The sequence below is a fragment of the Pelodiscus sinensis genome, chromosome 1, assembly GCF_052426305.1.
Source record: "Pelodiscus sinensis isolate ZL-2025 chromosome 1, ASM5242630v1, whole genome shotgun sequence".
Classification (NCBI taxonomy): Eukaryota; Metazoa; Chordata; order Testudines; family Trionychidae; genus Pelodiscus; species Pelodiscus sinensis.
The window spans coordinates 16,261,872-16,277,484 of NC_143052.1; the positions used below are offsets into that span (position 1 = coordinate 16,261,872).

The 15,613-nt window shown below is 43.6% G+C and overlaps 1 protein-coding gene across 9 annotated transcripts in view; it reads right to left on the reverse strand.

Moving 5' to 3' along the window:
• The window catches only part of FRMD4A (FERM domain containing 4A), a 436,582-nt gene that overhangs the window by 291,456 nt on the left and 129,513 nt on the right, over nucleotides 1-15,613 (reverse strand). For 3 of the 9 annotated variants that reach the window (XM_075926057.2, XM_075926040.2, XM_075926063.2), the window contains exon 1: nucleotides 1,205-1,771. The exons of 5 other annotated variants lie outside the window; for them this stretch is intronic. In XM_075926057.2, the coding sequence (XP_075782172.2) occupies nucleotides 1,205-1,378 (174 nt within the window). In that variant the 5' untranslated portion in view covers nucleotides 1,379-1,771. Of the gene's footprint in view, nucleotides 1-1,204; nucleotides 1,772-15,613 lie in introns of those variants that run through there. One more of the 9 variants, XM_075926042.2, reaches the window with a different exon arrangement.

The window sequence follows — 15,613 nt, forward strand, 5'->3', positions numbered from 1 at the left end:
ATCATGCAGCTTTCAGAAGCTGTCTCTCATGCAAGTGATACAATCAGCAAATCCCAGGGGTTAAAAAAGAAAGACTGGGGATGCAAATTGGTCAAATTGGTCTTTAAAAAAAAAAAAGCTGCCTGTGTCTGCTGTATTCCAACCAAACAATGCTGCAAAGCTGCTGATCAAGTTAGGGGGGACCAAAGCATTCCAGATAGTTCGTAGTGGGAATAAGCCAAAGGTTGCTGAAATGTATGGAAAGAATTCCAGTGATTTCAGTGGCTTCCAAGCAGGTCCATTATACACCTCTTTGCTGAACATTGTGACTCCTAGCAAGCAGAGAAGGCACATACCGAGGGAATGAGTGTGGCAAAAAATGCCTTTTCCAAACACACATGTGGAGCCATCAATCCAATATCTACGGGCAGTTCAGTTATGCAGTGCAACCAGTGACAACCCTGAACACCCTGCCTCAGTTGGTTAGCTTTTCCCTTCATTGATGAGTGCAGCCTTGCACAACTGCCAGGAAAATTCCCTAGCCAAGGCACAAAATCTATTTGTCCACCCTTACCCTAATGATGAGAAAAAACTCCAGTGGTATTTTATACACTGATCCAATGAAAGCCAGTATTATTTCAGGTGAGCAGAGGAGTAGAGTTTTGCAAAGATTAGTACATAGGACTTCCACTGTTTAATTCAGTTACATTGTAAAGGCAATTTTTAACTGTTTTCTGAATGCAAATGATAGCTCTTCTGGGCTTGATTCAGCAGCGGTATTCATGCAGAGTAATTCCTTACTCCTTGCTTGGCCAGTCAGGAGTAGGGTGGTACTAATCAGGCATAAAGTTGGCAGAGTCCTGCCCCCCGGTGAATAAAGTTTTATGTGGAAAAATGATACAATAGAGTGCAGCCCTGTGATTCCAGTTACACTGCTGAATTTTCCTACCTTACATATGTAGTCAGATGCTACTCAGTTTAGGATTAGCAGAATTTGATCCTTGGTTTTGACTCAGTCCCTACTTCCATGGATCTCAAACCATGCTTAACTGTCCCCACCTCTCCCTACAATTTGTGGTCAGTAGCCTCAAGTCCCATTGATGTTAATGGGGAGCTCTGGGTATTCAGGACTTTGCAGGACTGGGTCTCGTATGATTCCAGTGGGAAATGTTCCCACTTAGGGACTGAGTCAAGGTCTCAGGATTTGACCCAGTGTTTTACCTACCTGGTAAACAGCTCTGGAAATGCACCATGGCTTCAGCATCAGCTGCAGGATCCGCGGATTTCCAAACCGGCAAGTCCTCAGAGCTCGTGAAGTCAAGTTCCACACCAGACTGTCCCAACTGTACAGCAGATCCTCAAAGCCAAAGATTACAGCAGCCATGCCAGCTCGTCTCATGAAAGACCCTGCACTCCCTATCAAAGGCACTTAGCTAATTCCTAGATTCCTTATGAAATGCAAGGTTCAAGTGTCACAACGATTTCCATCAAAGGAGAAAGAGCGGCAGCCAAAATAAACCGGTTGGGATGTTTCTTTCCCCTCCTTAAGGAAATTGTTTCTTTCAAGGATCCATGTGTATCTCCTCAAATCAAATTCTGCTGCACCCAGGGACAAGGTAAAAATATCCGTCCTGGGGTAGGCAGGGAATCAGACCTCCCTCACAAAAAGACTTCTTGGTTACTTTGTATCTCACTTCCCAGCTCTCTGCAGTGGACCCAAGAAACATACTTAGATCCAAAGTCATCACTTAGCTTTCAAAGTGCTGGGATTCCATCCAGAGGGAAAAAAAAGCAGCTCTCGCTCTGGTCTGCCAACATTCCCAAGACATTCCGCTTTAGGCTTAACTCTTTCAAATGCTACCCAAAACAGCCGAGAGGATGGCTTTGCAACATGCAGACTCTTATCCTTTATTTTAGCACACTCAATAGCTATTGACTATCGACACCAAAGTCTTTTTACTATAAATTGTGTTGGAGCCTTTACAGTTTTGGAACACATAATGGTACTGAGCACTTATACAACACTTCTCATATTCAAAATGACATGGCCATTAGCTGTGAGCTTGTGTTTCTCTTAGGCCTTGTCTTCACTCCGTGGAATTTCGAAGCTGTTGTGATCCATCTTCTGGAGTTTGATTTAACAAGTCTAGTTAAGACTCGCTAAATCAAACTCAGAGGGTGCCATTGCTGGCATCCGGTACTCCTGCTCTTGCAAGGAGTAAGGGAAGCTGATGGGAGCATTGCTCCCATTGGCCTCTTGCTATGCGGACACCGCCAAGCTTATCTTAAGGTAAGCTGACTCCAACTATGTATTTTATGTTACAAAAGTTTCATAAGTTAAACCAAAATGAATTAAAAATCAGTCTCCTTTAATGTAGACAAGACACACTTAACTCTGTTTAAGAGGGGCTAGCTTAGGTCCATTATTACTTAATTAAGTGAGGGTGACAGTGTGATGATTAGTCCTGTGGCACCTTAGAGACTAACCAAAATATACAGAATCATGCTTTAACATCTACATTTCGACATCAAAAGCTACATATGGGACACATCTAGCCCAAATAATTAGCCTCATTAATATGGCTCCATCAGGTAATTCTTCTACTGTTATATATATATACACACACATACACATCTTGGTTTCTTTTATTTCCACTTCAGCTCATCTGATGAAGTAGATTTTACCCACAAAAGCTCATGGTTCTGTATATGTTTTGGTTAGTCTCTAAGGTGCTACAGGACCACACTTTTTAAAGTTACAGACTAAGATGGCTACCCCTCTGAAATGTACGTTTACATTAGGAGTCTGCACTAGTTTAACTAATTCAATTTGAAATCCAGTTAATTTAACTGGCACACCCAACATAAAACCAGTCTAAATAAATCTCATAACTCCTCTGAGAGGAAGCTAGGTAAATAGTTATCCACATTTTACAAATGGGAAGCTAAGGCAGGGTTAAGTGTCTTGCCTAAGGCAACACAGCAAACTAAGGGGAGAGCTAGGATTAGAACTCAGGCCCACATGCCTCTTGCTCCACAATGCTTTCTCTCTATCATTCCACTCTACGGTTGCCAGATGGTTTCAACAAAAATACCAGACACACCTGACATGACATCGCAATCTACATTACATCTGATTTAGAAAATACGTATATTTTCTCTTTTATATTTTCTCAATTTATTTCCCAAATAGAAAGCTCAAATACTGGACTGTCTGCTTTAAAACCGGACACCTGGCAACCCTATTTCACTCTGCACTATCTTGTTGCTGTTATTGGCTGTTGATAGGTGAGCACCTCACATGGTCAGGACCAGGGGCATCTGAGTGCACTCAGCACCTGTAGGAGAAAATTTTCAGAGAAGCTAACCACCCACAACTCCAGCTGAAGTCAATGGGAGCTGACGGCGCTCAGCAGCTCTGAAAAACCAGGCACTGAGCCCTTTCAAAACTGAGCCAGAAGATGATGAAAACTGAGACTTCAGAGGCTAGAAGTCTTGATATCTCAGATGATGGTGTGTGGGGGGGAAGGTGTTAATTGTTCATTGATCTTCCATAGTTTATAGAACAGTGACTTTGATCTTTGAGGACTGGAAAGAATAATACACCTGGCGCATAATGGCAATGGTACAACCTCCTCTGTATCAGCCCATTGAGTAGTTTGGTGTAAAAGGAAAATACAGCTGCAGAATTTATGTGCTCGGCCTAATTGCTTCTTCAGGTTTTATAGCAGCATCATAAAAATCATAATAGTGCCTTCTGACTTATTAAATGCTATTCATTTGGTAGCACATCATTTTCTTTCTTTCATTCTGTGGGTCTGTCCTGCTCTTCTTGTCTCTGCCTCTGAATCTCTCTGCCCATCTCTCTGCCTTCCCATCACTCATGTCAACTTCTGTACCTGTCTCTGGGTTTCCTATGGTAACACCATCCCTGTTCTCAGCAATACAGACAAAGCACTAGCAGCATTTCCATTAAAAAGCCCCATTTGGAGGTGGTTTTTATAACTTGACAAGAAAATATTTGCTCCGGGCTACGGTTGGTATATAAGATCTCTGTCTGGGAACACGGAAGAGAAAGAGAAAGAAATATGTTCGATTAAACAAAAGTGAGGCGGAAAGAATTGGAGAAAGCGATTGCTCCATAACGAGATCTAACTGCTTTGGCATTCTGAAAAATGAGGGAGAGAAAAACAGATATGCTGCCATGCCGGTTTTAAAATTAGCTACTACGCATAGGTATTGAGTCTGTTCATATGGTTATGAAGAGCCCCAGCTCCACGTATGTCAAAACACAATAGATGGGATTGGTGTTAAGGGAGCCCTTTCATGTATTCATTCACAAGTGTGCTCAGACCAAATATCAGTTACGCTGCGGAGATTGCCTGAACAAGGAAACCAGTTTGACCAAGTTTCTCTGCAGAGGGCATGTGACATGGAGAAAGGGAAATCATCAACAAAGAAGCCAGGTGGTGGCAGGAGGGGTGCGGACTCTGGGCATTCTATGATAACATGACTTTTCAAAAATAGTTTAGATCTATATGTAATGGATAGACTGGGACAGAGTCTTCAGGGGGCATTTGAATCTACTGGCTTCATAACGAGCATTTTAACATGCAGATTTACCTGCTCAATTAGAACAACTTGTTCAATCTCCTGTAGAGCCTTTCTGGTGAATTAGACACAGAATATTATTTTTGGTAGCGACAGGAAGTTTCCTGAATACAGATTTATCAGAGGAAACCAGCTTGCAATGAAATTCAAACTACGTGCATTACTCAAGTGAATACAAGATAGAACAAGCTCTACTAGCTCTCTGTGGGGTCCTTCACTAGGCATGGATCTTCTTCTTCCTGCACAGGCAGCCAGTTCTGGGGCACCCCACTCCTTTTCATGGATTCACACAGGGCTCCATACACAAGTCCTACAAGATACCTGCACACTTCTTAGCCTCACATGAGGGTTAGAGGAGTGTTCCCTCTAATTTTTTCCATCCATGTGTGGAATAAATGTTATGTGCCCTGAGCATGTGCGGATGTGTACCACCAGTAGAAACACATGCTGCTGGCAGTGGGTGCTCTGCTAATTAGCTGGGCAGTATTTGAATTTCTCCTGGGTGGCTGCCCAAGTGCTCAGCTTTATAGGGAACACAGCCTGAAGTTATATTAATTTCCTCGCAGAGCCCTGCATTTATCCTGTCACATCTGGCTCCCTTTGGATGGCCACTTCTCAGGCCCTTGTGCTTGGGGTCCATCCCTTTAGGGTAAACATAACCCTCTCCCAGAATTCCAACCATGTAGGTATTCTGGGTTAACAGTCTGCCTTTTCAAGGCCATATGACAGTGAAAGCTTACAGGCACACAAGCAGACTGTGCACAGGGTTCTAAACACAGTTTACCCTTTGCTCGGCAACATGAGAAATACAAAGACTGAGATGAAATAATGAACATAATGAACTTTGTTTTCTTGCCACTCTGCAGAGGTCTTTGGGGTTGGGCAGAGCCCTCTGTGGTCCCCTGGTTCCTTCCCCTTTCAGCATGTGGTTTCACTTCAGAATCACAGGGCTGTTGTAGATCAGCTACCTTTTTCTGACCTTGACTGGTCTATGCTCCTGTTAAACTGGACATCCTTGCTGCGAAAGCTTGTCCATCTTCTTCTCTTGTTCAAAACTTTCTGTGTGTCTCCAGAGCGTATGTATTCTGCTGCCGCCACCTGGCTTTTTGTTGATGATTTTTCACTCCCCACATCACATGTCCTCTGCGAAGAAACTTGGATTCCTTGCTCAGGCAATCGCCTTGGTATGATCCCAGTTGTTAATGTTAATGACTATTATCCCCGGTAGAGACATACTGCACCTTGACTGGCAGTGGTGGAGTCTACATCCACACAGTAGCATTCCATTCATGAAACAACTACAGCCAGTCCCCGAGTTGCGAACGGTCGATTTACAACCAGAGTTCGCCCAACCGCGGCGAGCCCCACTCGCCAGCCGCGCTGTCCGGCTATCTGCGCACGCGCAGATAGTTTTGCGCATGCGCAGATCGCCCGAACCCGGCACTTCTGAATTATTTGCATTATTTGTCAAGCCCTGGTTATGACCGAAGCTGTCGTAAATGGCAGACCCCGAATTATGAACGCGATCCGCACTTACGAACAGCACGGTTGCATGTAACTCTATGGGGTCCAACTTACGAACAAACTGAGTTACGACCAATTGCTTGGTCCATAACCAGTTCGTAAGTCGGAGAGAGGCTGTATTTCATAGTAATACCATAACAAACTGTCAAGCCCCCATAACTCACACCGAGAGAGCCGAGAGAGCCTGGCCTTTTGTCCCAGTCTAGTGGATAGACTTTGTCTGGAAGTTTATGGATCAGTTACTCTAAGCAGTAGACACTCATGCTTTTAGATCCAGTGGCCAGTCCCAACAGATGATCCCTCCCAGGGTGTTCTTAAAGGCCAGAAGACAGAGTTCTGTCAGGGAGCTGGTCGTGGGGAAGGAGAACGTATTTTGCAGTGGCACAGCAGGCCAGTTTCCCTTCTTGTGTAAATATAAAATAATTTTTACAAAAACCTAATAAGTCCCACAATCAACAACGTTTACACTGTATAGAAATTCATAGATATTTACAGATCTGTCCAACGTAGCCTTGCTAATTATGCGCTGATTATTTCCTGCCATTACTGAGCAAATGTCAAGCAAAACAAGCAAAACATTTACTATAAAAACCCTCTAGGTTTTACTGACAGGTCAAAGGTTGTTACTAGGCCATAAAAATAGCCTGGATTTTCTACAAAAAAAGCAAACAAGCAAACAAAAATAAAACAAATCCATCTATTGTGCTGTGTTGCTTCATTTGAATGTCAATGAGAGTGGAAGGTGAAAGGCAAGCTTTTAAACCTGAGCTAAAAGGGCCATAAAAGTTAGTCCAGTTCAGCGGGATGCTGGGAAAGCTGAGCTGACAATGCTCTGAACTGCATTAATGTAAGCAGATATTGTCTGCATTCAGGAACTAGAAGGGATGGAGGATATCCTTCCAGGATTCCAAGGCACTCCCATTTTCTTATCCTCAGAGGAACAAAATCAGCACTGCTCTGTAAGGCACTCACGTAAAAGAGAGAGAGAGAGAGAGAGAGAGAGAGAGTGTGTGTGTGTGTGTGTATATATATATATATAGAGAGAGAGAGAGAGAGAGAGAGAGAGAGAGATGTTCTGGGTGAAAGCTAGCAGCTTTCCTTTGAGTTTACTGTGATGTACCAGACATCCTGTCTCTGCTCTCCACATGGTCCCACTGGTATTTCAATTTAAAGCTCCTAATCTGTTTAAAACCTACACTTTATTGCAAATCTGTCACTCTTCTTCATCTTCATTTTTCCATAAAGAATCAATGTTATTAGATCTTTGGCTGCGTCTAGACTGGCATGATTTTGTGGAAATACTTTTAACGGAAAACATCCGTGGCCAGTCTAGATGCGATTTTGCGCCAGAAAGCCCCAATCGCCATTTTAGCCATCGGGGCTTTTTTGTGCAAAACAGTTCTTCCCCGTCTACACTGGCCCTCTTGCACAAGTATTCTTGCTCAAGAGGGCTTTTTCCCGAGCAGGAGCGTGAAAGTATTTGCGCAAGAAGCACTGATTTTGTACATTACAAAGTCAGTGCTCTTGCGCCAATTCAAGCGGCCAGTGTAGACAGTTGGCAAGTTTTTGCGCAAAATCTGACCAGTCTAGACGTACCCTTAATGTTTAATGGGTCCTTTCACGCTGCAGCTTCATATACTGCTTTTCTTTTTTTTTGGAAATGACTGCCCAAGATCTTTCACAATTCTCACTTCCCTCTTCCCTGCTTTAACACCTCTTCCTTTTATAGGATGAGCACATTACAAAAAGGACACAGATTTTGAAGGGGCCGCTTCCAAGGAGTTGCTACAGCTTTGTATATTCTGTCTCTTCTGGCCCTAAAATGTATCAGTACAGACTATCTTTTCAACATAATATCCCCCCAGGTACCAGAACTGATGATCTTTCCATCCAGTTTCCATTTCAGTGTCCGTGGGCATAATGTACAGAAAGAGCATTGGACAAGCAAAGTGTGTCCTAACTAAACGCTTTGAGAAGGAGCCAGCTGACATATTTTTCTGTGTTACACACACAGGCTGAGACCTCAGATGCTGCCCTGGAGGCTAGATCTGACCCAGAACACGCCAAGTTCTTGCTCAGTTCACTGAAATAAATTGGAACTTAAACACTGAGTCAAATCCTGAGGGGCGCTTCCTCAGGGCTGTGGTATAAACTGCTGGATGGGGATGAGTGAGAGGAAATTTCCAGAAGATCCTCTATTACTTGTCACTGGGGAGTGGGTTGCTCTGTCAACAGGCTCGTCAATATGAGATACAAAGGGGTGAACTGTCCTGGGGCTAGGGTTGCCAGATGGTTGAAACAAAAGTACTGACCACCCCTCCCCCCTGAAAAAAAACACCGGGAAAAAATTATGTTGAAGAAAAAAAAAGGGAGGGAGACCAAAATTGCTGAACACACACACACACACACACACACACACACACACACACACACACACACACACACACACACACACACACACGACTCTAAAACTTATTAAGAAAAAAAATTAAAATAAAATAGCACTAAAACAGCATGTCCCCTTTAAGATTGAGTGCAGGGACAGGAACAGGGGAGCGGTTGAGCACTAAGACCCAGGGGGGTCATTGCTTCCCCTTGGTCTTTTTGCCGGCAGCCATTTTGTGCCCGCAGCCTTGCGGAACCACGTAAGCATGGGGGCTGGGGATGAAGGGGCTAGAGGAGGGTTCGGGGTGGAAGGGGGAGGCCGGGTGCTGAGTGTTTGTAGGGTTACCAGGTGCCTGGCATTTTCGCCTCCTGGCTGGGGAAAAAAAATCAGAAAATACTTGACATCTTAGGTGTCCAGTATTTTCTGATTTTTTTTACTGGGCAGGAGGCGAAAATACCAGACTGTCCGAGTGAATACCGGACACCTAGCAACCCCACCTGGGGCCTGGAGATTCAAAAGGGCCTGGGACTCCTGTCTGCCACTGCCTATACTGCAGCTAGAGCCCTGTGCCCTTTAAATTGGTGACGGAGTGGCAGGCAGCATGCTCCCAGCGGCACTGAAGAGCTGGGGGAGGTGAACCCCAACCCCACACCTTTCGCCCGAGGTCCTGACCCTTTCAGGAGCACAGAGCAAGCCCCCCAACCTTGTCCAGGGGACCTCCAATTCTGTCGGCCCCCCCTGTTCGTGAGTAGGCCCCTGCACAGGATCTGCTCATATCTCTTCCTTTTGTTTCTTAGTGCAGGCAGCACGTTTGGAAATATTCCAGAATTACTCTGTGTATAAAAGTATTTTGGGACCCTGAAAAAGTACAAAGCAGGCACTGACCCTTCTATGTAATCTCTCCAGAACAACAGGCAAAACAGCCATTTTAGGAAGCATTTCTCCAAATATCTGCCAGCCACTATCCAAACTGATACCCTTAACTATTATGCTATAAATCTATATTCAGAACTCCTGGCAAATTTCACTGAGGAGTTCTTCAAAACTGATGGCACCAACATGGCCAATATATTACATAATGGACTGAAATACCACATTACAAAAATACTGAATGAAATTTGTGTCCTCTATATTGATCAACCTTGAAAAATGCAAAGTACTATAGAAGAGCTATGCACCTTATAGTTATCTTATAGTTATGTGTAGGTCAGCTATTTGTATGTACATTTATAAATACCCATTACTCTTCTCTCTCAGTACATAGGGACATTTGTCTTGTTCTTTGGGACAATACATCATATCCTTAAACTGAATTTTGTTTGCTGAATTAAGCTATGTTAGTAAGTTAGCATGATTTAAAGCTGTGAGGAACACAAAGCTAAGGGTATCCGAAAAAGGTATTTCTATATTGGTTCAACTGCTCCAATTGTTCAAGTGAACTTGCCTCAACTATAAAGGGTTGGTATTAAAAATGTGTTGATGCTGACTTTCCGGTAAACTCTACTTGTCTATGAAGTAGACTTCTCTAAACGGGGACTCTCTGGTCCAGTAACACCCATGGTCTGGCAGGACCACCGATGTTCCCAAAGAGTATTGGTGGACAGCTGGCTTCTGGGAGCCCAGTGGGACCAGAAGCTTGATGTATGGCAGTGGGGCTGCCCGGTGGGGCTGGGAGCCTGGCATGGAGCAATGGAGGCTGCTCAAAAAGGACTAGAAGAGCCCATCACACAGTAGCGGGGCTGCCTAGGAATTGCTGGGAAGTCTGGAGGGGCTGGCAGGGTGGGCTGGCAGCAGGGGGGAGCTGGCCAGGAAGCCGGTGGCTGTTGGGCTGGGTCAGGACTGGGGGGGAAGGAGGTGCATTGGCAGAGGGGCCATACAATGACCTTCCCCAGTCTAGGGAAATCCTTCATCCGGGACCAGACAGATCCCAAAGATACCAGACCGGTGAGGTCCAACCTGTATTTTAATGAAGGAGTTTGCTGTCAGGAACCTAGGTTGAAACAGCATATCTTAAGTAGTAATTGGGGAATCTTAATGGAAAATTAATAGTGAGTTCTTAATTGCAAGTATTCAGTTTGGAAACCAGATGTTAAGTTGCTCCTGTCCAGTCAGGGAATGGAATCAAGGTCCTGTAGATGTCCAATGAAAACAAGAACATTCTATACACAACAATTATTTGTGGAAATTTGACAAATAATCTTCAATGCCAAATGAAGCTGAAAAGCTTCAGAGGGATGGCCGAGTTAGTCTGTAACAGGAAAAATGTAAAAAACAAGAAATAGTCTAGCAGCACCTTAAAGACTAACAAAACATGTAGATGGTATCATGAGCTTTCGTGGGCAAAACCCACTTCTTCAGATGAAGCTGAAAAATTCATGATCTGCTCCCAGGTTACCGTATTTGTGAACAGAGAGGCAAAATGAATGTAATAAATGATTCCCTACATAGTATCACAAACATCCTATAGCATGGTCTCCAGCCATACTCAGCATTCTTATCACTATGCTACAAAACTGTGTTTGGACCTTACCAGACATGTGGGCTGAAATAGCACATTTCTGCTGTGTGGCTTAGCCCATCTGACCGTGTTTACGTGGAGAGATCTGGCTGGTCTGATGTGAATATGCATCTCTTACTGAGTCAATCTATGATTGAAAAAAGTTAGGCAAAAGCTTTTGCATGGAATAGAAAGTCACTACCTGCTCTTTTATCAACTCAGAGTTCAACTGTGTAGTTCAGAAGTGGGGAACCTTTTTTGGGTGACCCCTGACTTAGAATGAGAAAGGCACTCCTCACAATACCCTTTGCACATCAGAGCCTCGGGGGCCCCAGACTAATAGATTTTGTGTGCTCCAGTGCTGTGGGAGGGGGACCCCCAGAGCCTCGGGGGGCCAGATCCAGATGAGCCAGGGGCTGCATCCAGCCCCTGGGCCTTAGGTTCTCCACCCCACTGTAGTTTTTATGCTGACAAGTAGTCCCACTGAAACATATCCATCTCTGTACCTATAGTGTGCTCATTGTTTTACACAAGCCATCCAAAGTCAATGGAGCTACCCACATAAAATGATTGTTAACATTATAGGATTGGTTTTGCGTTTACACTGCACGTATCCAGAGATGAAAGTAAGTGGGCGTACCCCGGTGCGCAGCTCCGGCAAGAGCTGGCTGAGTAGTGGCAAAAGCCAACAGGGAGCTATTTAAAAAGCTGGCAGGGACCCAGGCTGCAATAAGACAGCACCTGTAAGAAATGTTAAGTTTCTTTCACCGCTGCAGGTATCTCTGAACTGATACTATTATATGGTATGGAAAACAAATCTTCTAGCTCATAAAAAAACAGTCTACATTTTTGCCCCGTGGTGGGCTGGATAATTTAGTGAACTGCTTCTCAGAAGTCTAAGATAACACATGCTTGCATACAGCTTGAAGAGCCTGCTTCAGTACAGATACTTCTTATAACTTGCCCTGTAGCTATTTTTAAGTCGTCTGACAGCATGTGACCCAGTCATAACAGGCACTGTATTCAGAAACCAATACAAACTTGCTTCTGTTCCCCAATGAGGGTTGAGCAGTCCATTAAAAGACATTTTAGAGAATCAACCGATCAGATTTCTCAATGTGTTTGATTAGTGTCACGTTTCATTTTTAATGAGGTTCCTTATAAATGATCATGACAAATATACCCATTGTGCTGATCAGGACTTAAATTTTCACTGGAAAGAATGGATAATAAGGTGGCCCTCAATTTTTCCCTTTGTCATAGAAAGGAAGGAGGGATTTATTGTAATGACGCAGGATAGAATGTGAGTGTTCATTGTGTTAGAAATGGTAAAACCTACAATGTAACTAAGTGGCAATCACCATCAAATGGGTATGTTTCTAGTGAGGTCTTGTAGGGAATGGTCCTTGACCGTACGCTATTATAATTACTTTGAAGGAAACAAAGTAATCATGGATACAGTTTGCAGGCAGCCCAAAATTTGGAGTTGCAAATAATGAAGCGGACGGGACCCTACTACAGAGAGATCTGGCTGGTGTGGTAAGTTGGGTGCAAGCAAACAATATGCATGTTAACATGGATAAATGTAAAATGTAGCCCACATTAGTCCAAGCCAGGGGACTATCCTAGGAAATAGTGACTCTGAAAGAGACTGGGTAGTTGTGGTGGATTATCAGCAGAACATGAGCTCCCGGTGCAGTGCTGTGGCCAAAAGGGCTAACGAGATCCTTAGATGCATGAACAGAGTAGGAGAAGAGAGGTTATTTTACCTCTGCATTGAAATTGAATAAGGATACTGAATGATAAACTAGAGAGGGGACAGAGAAGAGCCAAGAGAATGATTAAAGGATTAGAAAACCTGGCTTATAATGATAGACCCAAGAGGCGTAATCTATTTAGTTTAACAAAGAGAAGATATAGAGGTGATCTGATCACAGTTTTAAAGTATCTACCTGTGGAATAAGTATTCAATAATGGGCTCTTCAATCTAGCAGGGAAAGGTATAGGACAAACTAATGTCTAGAAGCTGAAGCCTCTAGATTCAGCCTGGATACAAGGCAAACATTTTTTACAATGAGAGTTAATTAATCAGTGGATCAATTTACCAAGTGTGATGGAGGAGTCTCCACCACTGACAATTTTTAAATAAAGATTAAATGCTTTTCTGAAGATCAGCTCTAGGCATTATTTTGAGGAAGGCTCGTGTGTTATATGGGAGGTCAGATTAGATGATATAGCTTACACTGACATAGTAGTCTTTAAACTGAAGGATCCCAAACTGATTCACAAATTGTATAGGTAGGGCTCCACCAAATGTATGGTAAATTTCATGGTCCAAGGATTTTAAAAATCTTAAATTTCATGGATTCAGGAATTTACATTTGAAATGTCACAGCGCTGTAACCGTGGGGATCTCAACCCAAAAGTGGGTCATGAGGGGAGGTTGCAAAGTTATTTAACTCCTTACATCTGCACTGCTGCTGACCTCCCCGCCCCTTCCATCACATACACACAGTGAACTGAGCTTCGAGAAGAAGTATAAGTAGCAGCAAAGAATCAGTTGCAGAAGTGGAGTGAAGTTACTAAACTCTCTTGTGCTCAGGCTTAGAATCTGTTGATTGGCAACGTTATTTTTCAATGAAATTCAAAGTCATTTTCTAGGCTGGCTGTTAATAAATTCTGAAAAAGAGAGAAAAACAAATTGAAAGCAGCCAGACGGAACCCGTGATTCAGTCACTTCATTGTCTTCACAGAGAGCAGATGGAAGCTGTTCAGAAGGTTAAAACCCATAGCCAACAGAAAGGATTTATGCTCATGATTAGATATTTATGACTCATTCTCATTTTGGTTGTTGTCTGAAACGGCTGCCATTTCCCTTCCTCCCGCACCCCGCCCCATCCATACTATTCATTCTCCTTTATCTTGATGCAAAAGAAATCAAATATTTGCTGCTGCTATCTGGAACCTGACTTCCTGCTATTAAAGGAGGACATCCTCATATTTAGCAGCATACGACTTCCACCCCCACCCATTTTTTTCCAAGCAAGCAGACTGTCTAATGATTCTGGGGTTCGCTTCCTGCTCATAATTAAGTAGGTCACAGCTGTGAAACAAGAGAACAAGAAAATATTCAGATCACACAAAGCCAAGAGTGATCAAATCATTTGCAGCTGAAGAGTATGGCAGTGTTTCTAAAGTGTTGCAAGGACCTGGCATCTAAGAAAAACAAATGTTGGAAAATTGGAGAGTTTTCGTTCTGCCTAAACACAGAGGTAAAGTTTGGACCTCTCTAATCCGGCACTCTCTGGCAATATCTGTGGTCTAGCATGCTTTTAGTTAGCTGGATCCACTTATCATGTGTGTGGCCAAGTTTCCCACAGTCCCATAAAGTTTGTTTACAGCCACCAATCCTAGCTTTCAGTGTTCTGTGCTGTTATTTAGTTCTGATTTACCCCTAAATGTCTTCCAAGTTCCCAGTAAGCAGTGGAATTGTTGGTAATGCTTCTAGACAATATTGACGTCCCATGGTTTGGCAAATTCTCTGGTTTGGCACCAATCAGATTCTGAGGGTGCTGGATTAGACAGGTTCAACCTGTAGTATGAAAACAAGAGTGATCACGTGCTAGCTGTTAACCAACTGAACAGCTTTCTATGACAAAAATCAGCTGAAATAAATAACTTCCCTCATTTGTTGCTTAGGGGCTGTATACACCAACTATGTAATTCCTACTCCATCATGAAGAATATTGCCCTTGCACCTTCATTCATGCATTTCCCATCTGCCATACAAAGCATAACCTCACTACCCTCTTCTGTAAGTCATGTGCTGCGTCAGTCCATGAGCACAAATCCCATTGGACCATGTCCTTTATTGACTGCACATGCCTGACTCCAGTCAGATCATAGCACAGCCTGGTTCTAAGCATGGAACTCCCACTGGGCCCACACTTCGCTGATCCATGCTTGTAACTCACAGTGTTATGTTGGTGCTATTTTACTATGTATACATTTCCCCCAGGGTCATAGGCTGCTCTTGATCACAAAACTGTCTTCAATCTACACAGGGAACTCCCTTGGACCTCAGTCTACAGATCTGGGCAGTGCATGGTCCACTAATCTTCACAAGGGACATGCACACTCATTGAAGGCAACACACAGAACAGCCCAATGTATGCAGTTTTAATTCCTGATGGGTGCGCCTCGAGATCAGGAGTTTGGGTCTGGTTCAACAATGCACAGGCATCAGCAAAAGAATCTATTGCACAACTCTGTGAGCTGGGGAAATCTGTCCCTAGGGAAAGTGAAGCACAGAGGTTAACTGGCTTGACCAAGACTATACAGGTCAGTAGTAAAGCCAGAATTAGAACACAGGAGTCTCTGGTTCCCAGTGCTATGGTGTCTCAATTAGCCAACGTGGATCAACTTTCTTCATCTACAGAGAATTACCCACATTATCCCAGGAGTTAATATTTCTGTCCCCAAAAGCCTTGTGGCATAGTGACCTTCCTTCAGGCACAGAAGAGCTAGATGGTTCTCTGGGAACCCACCAACCCTGTTTGTCCAAAACCGCTGACTGCAGAGCCAGACAAAGCACTCCCTTCCCAACTCCTACCATA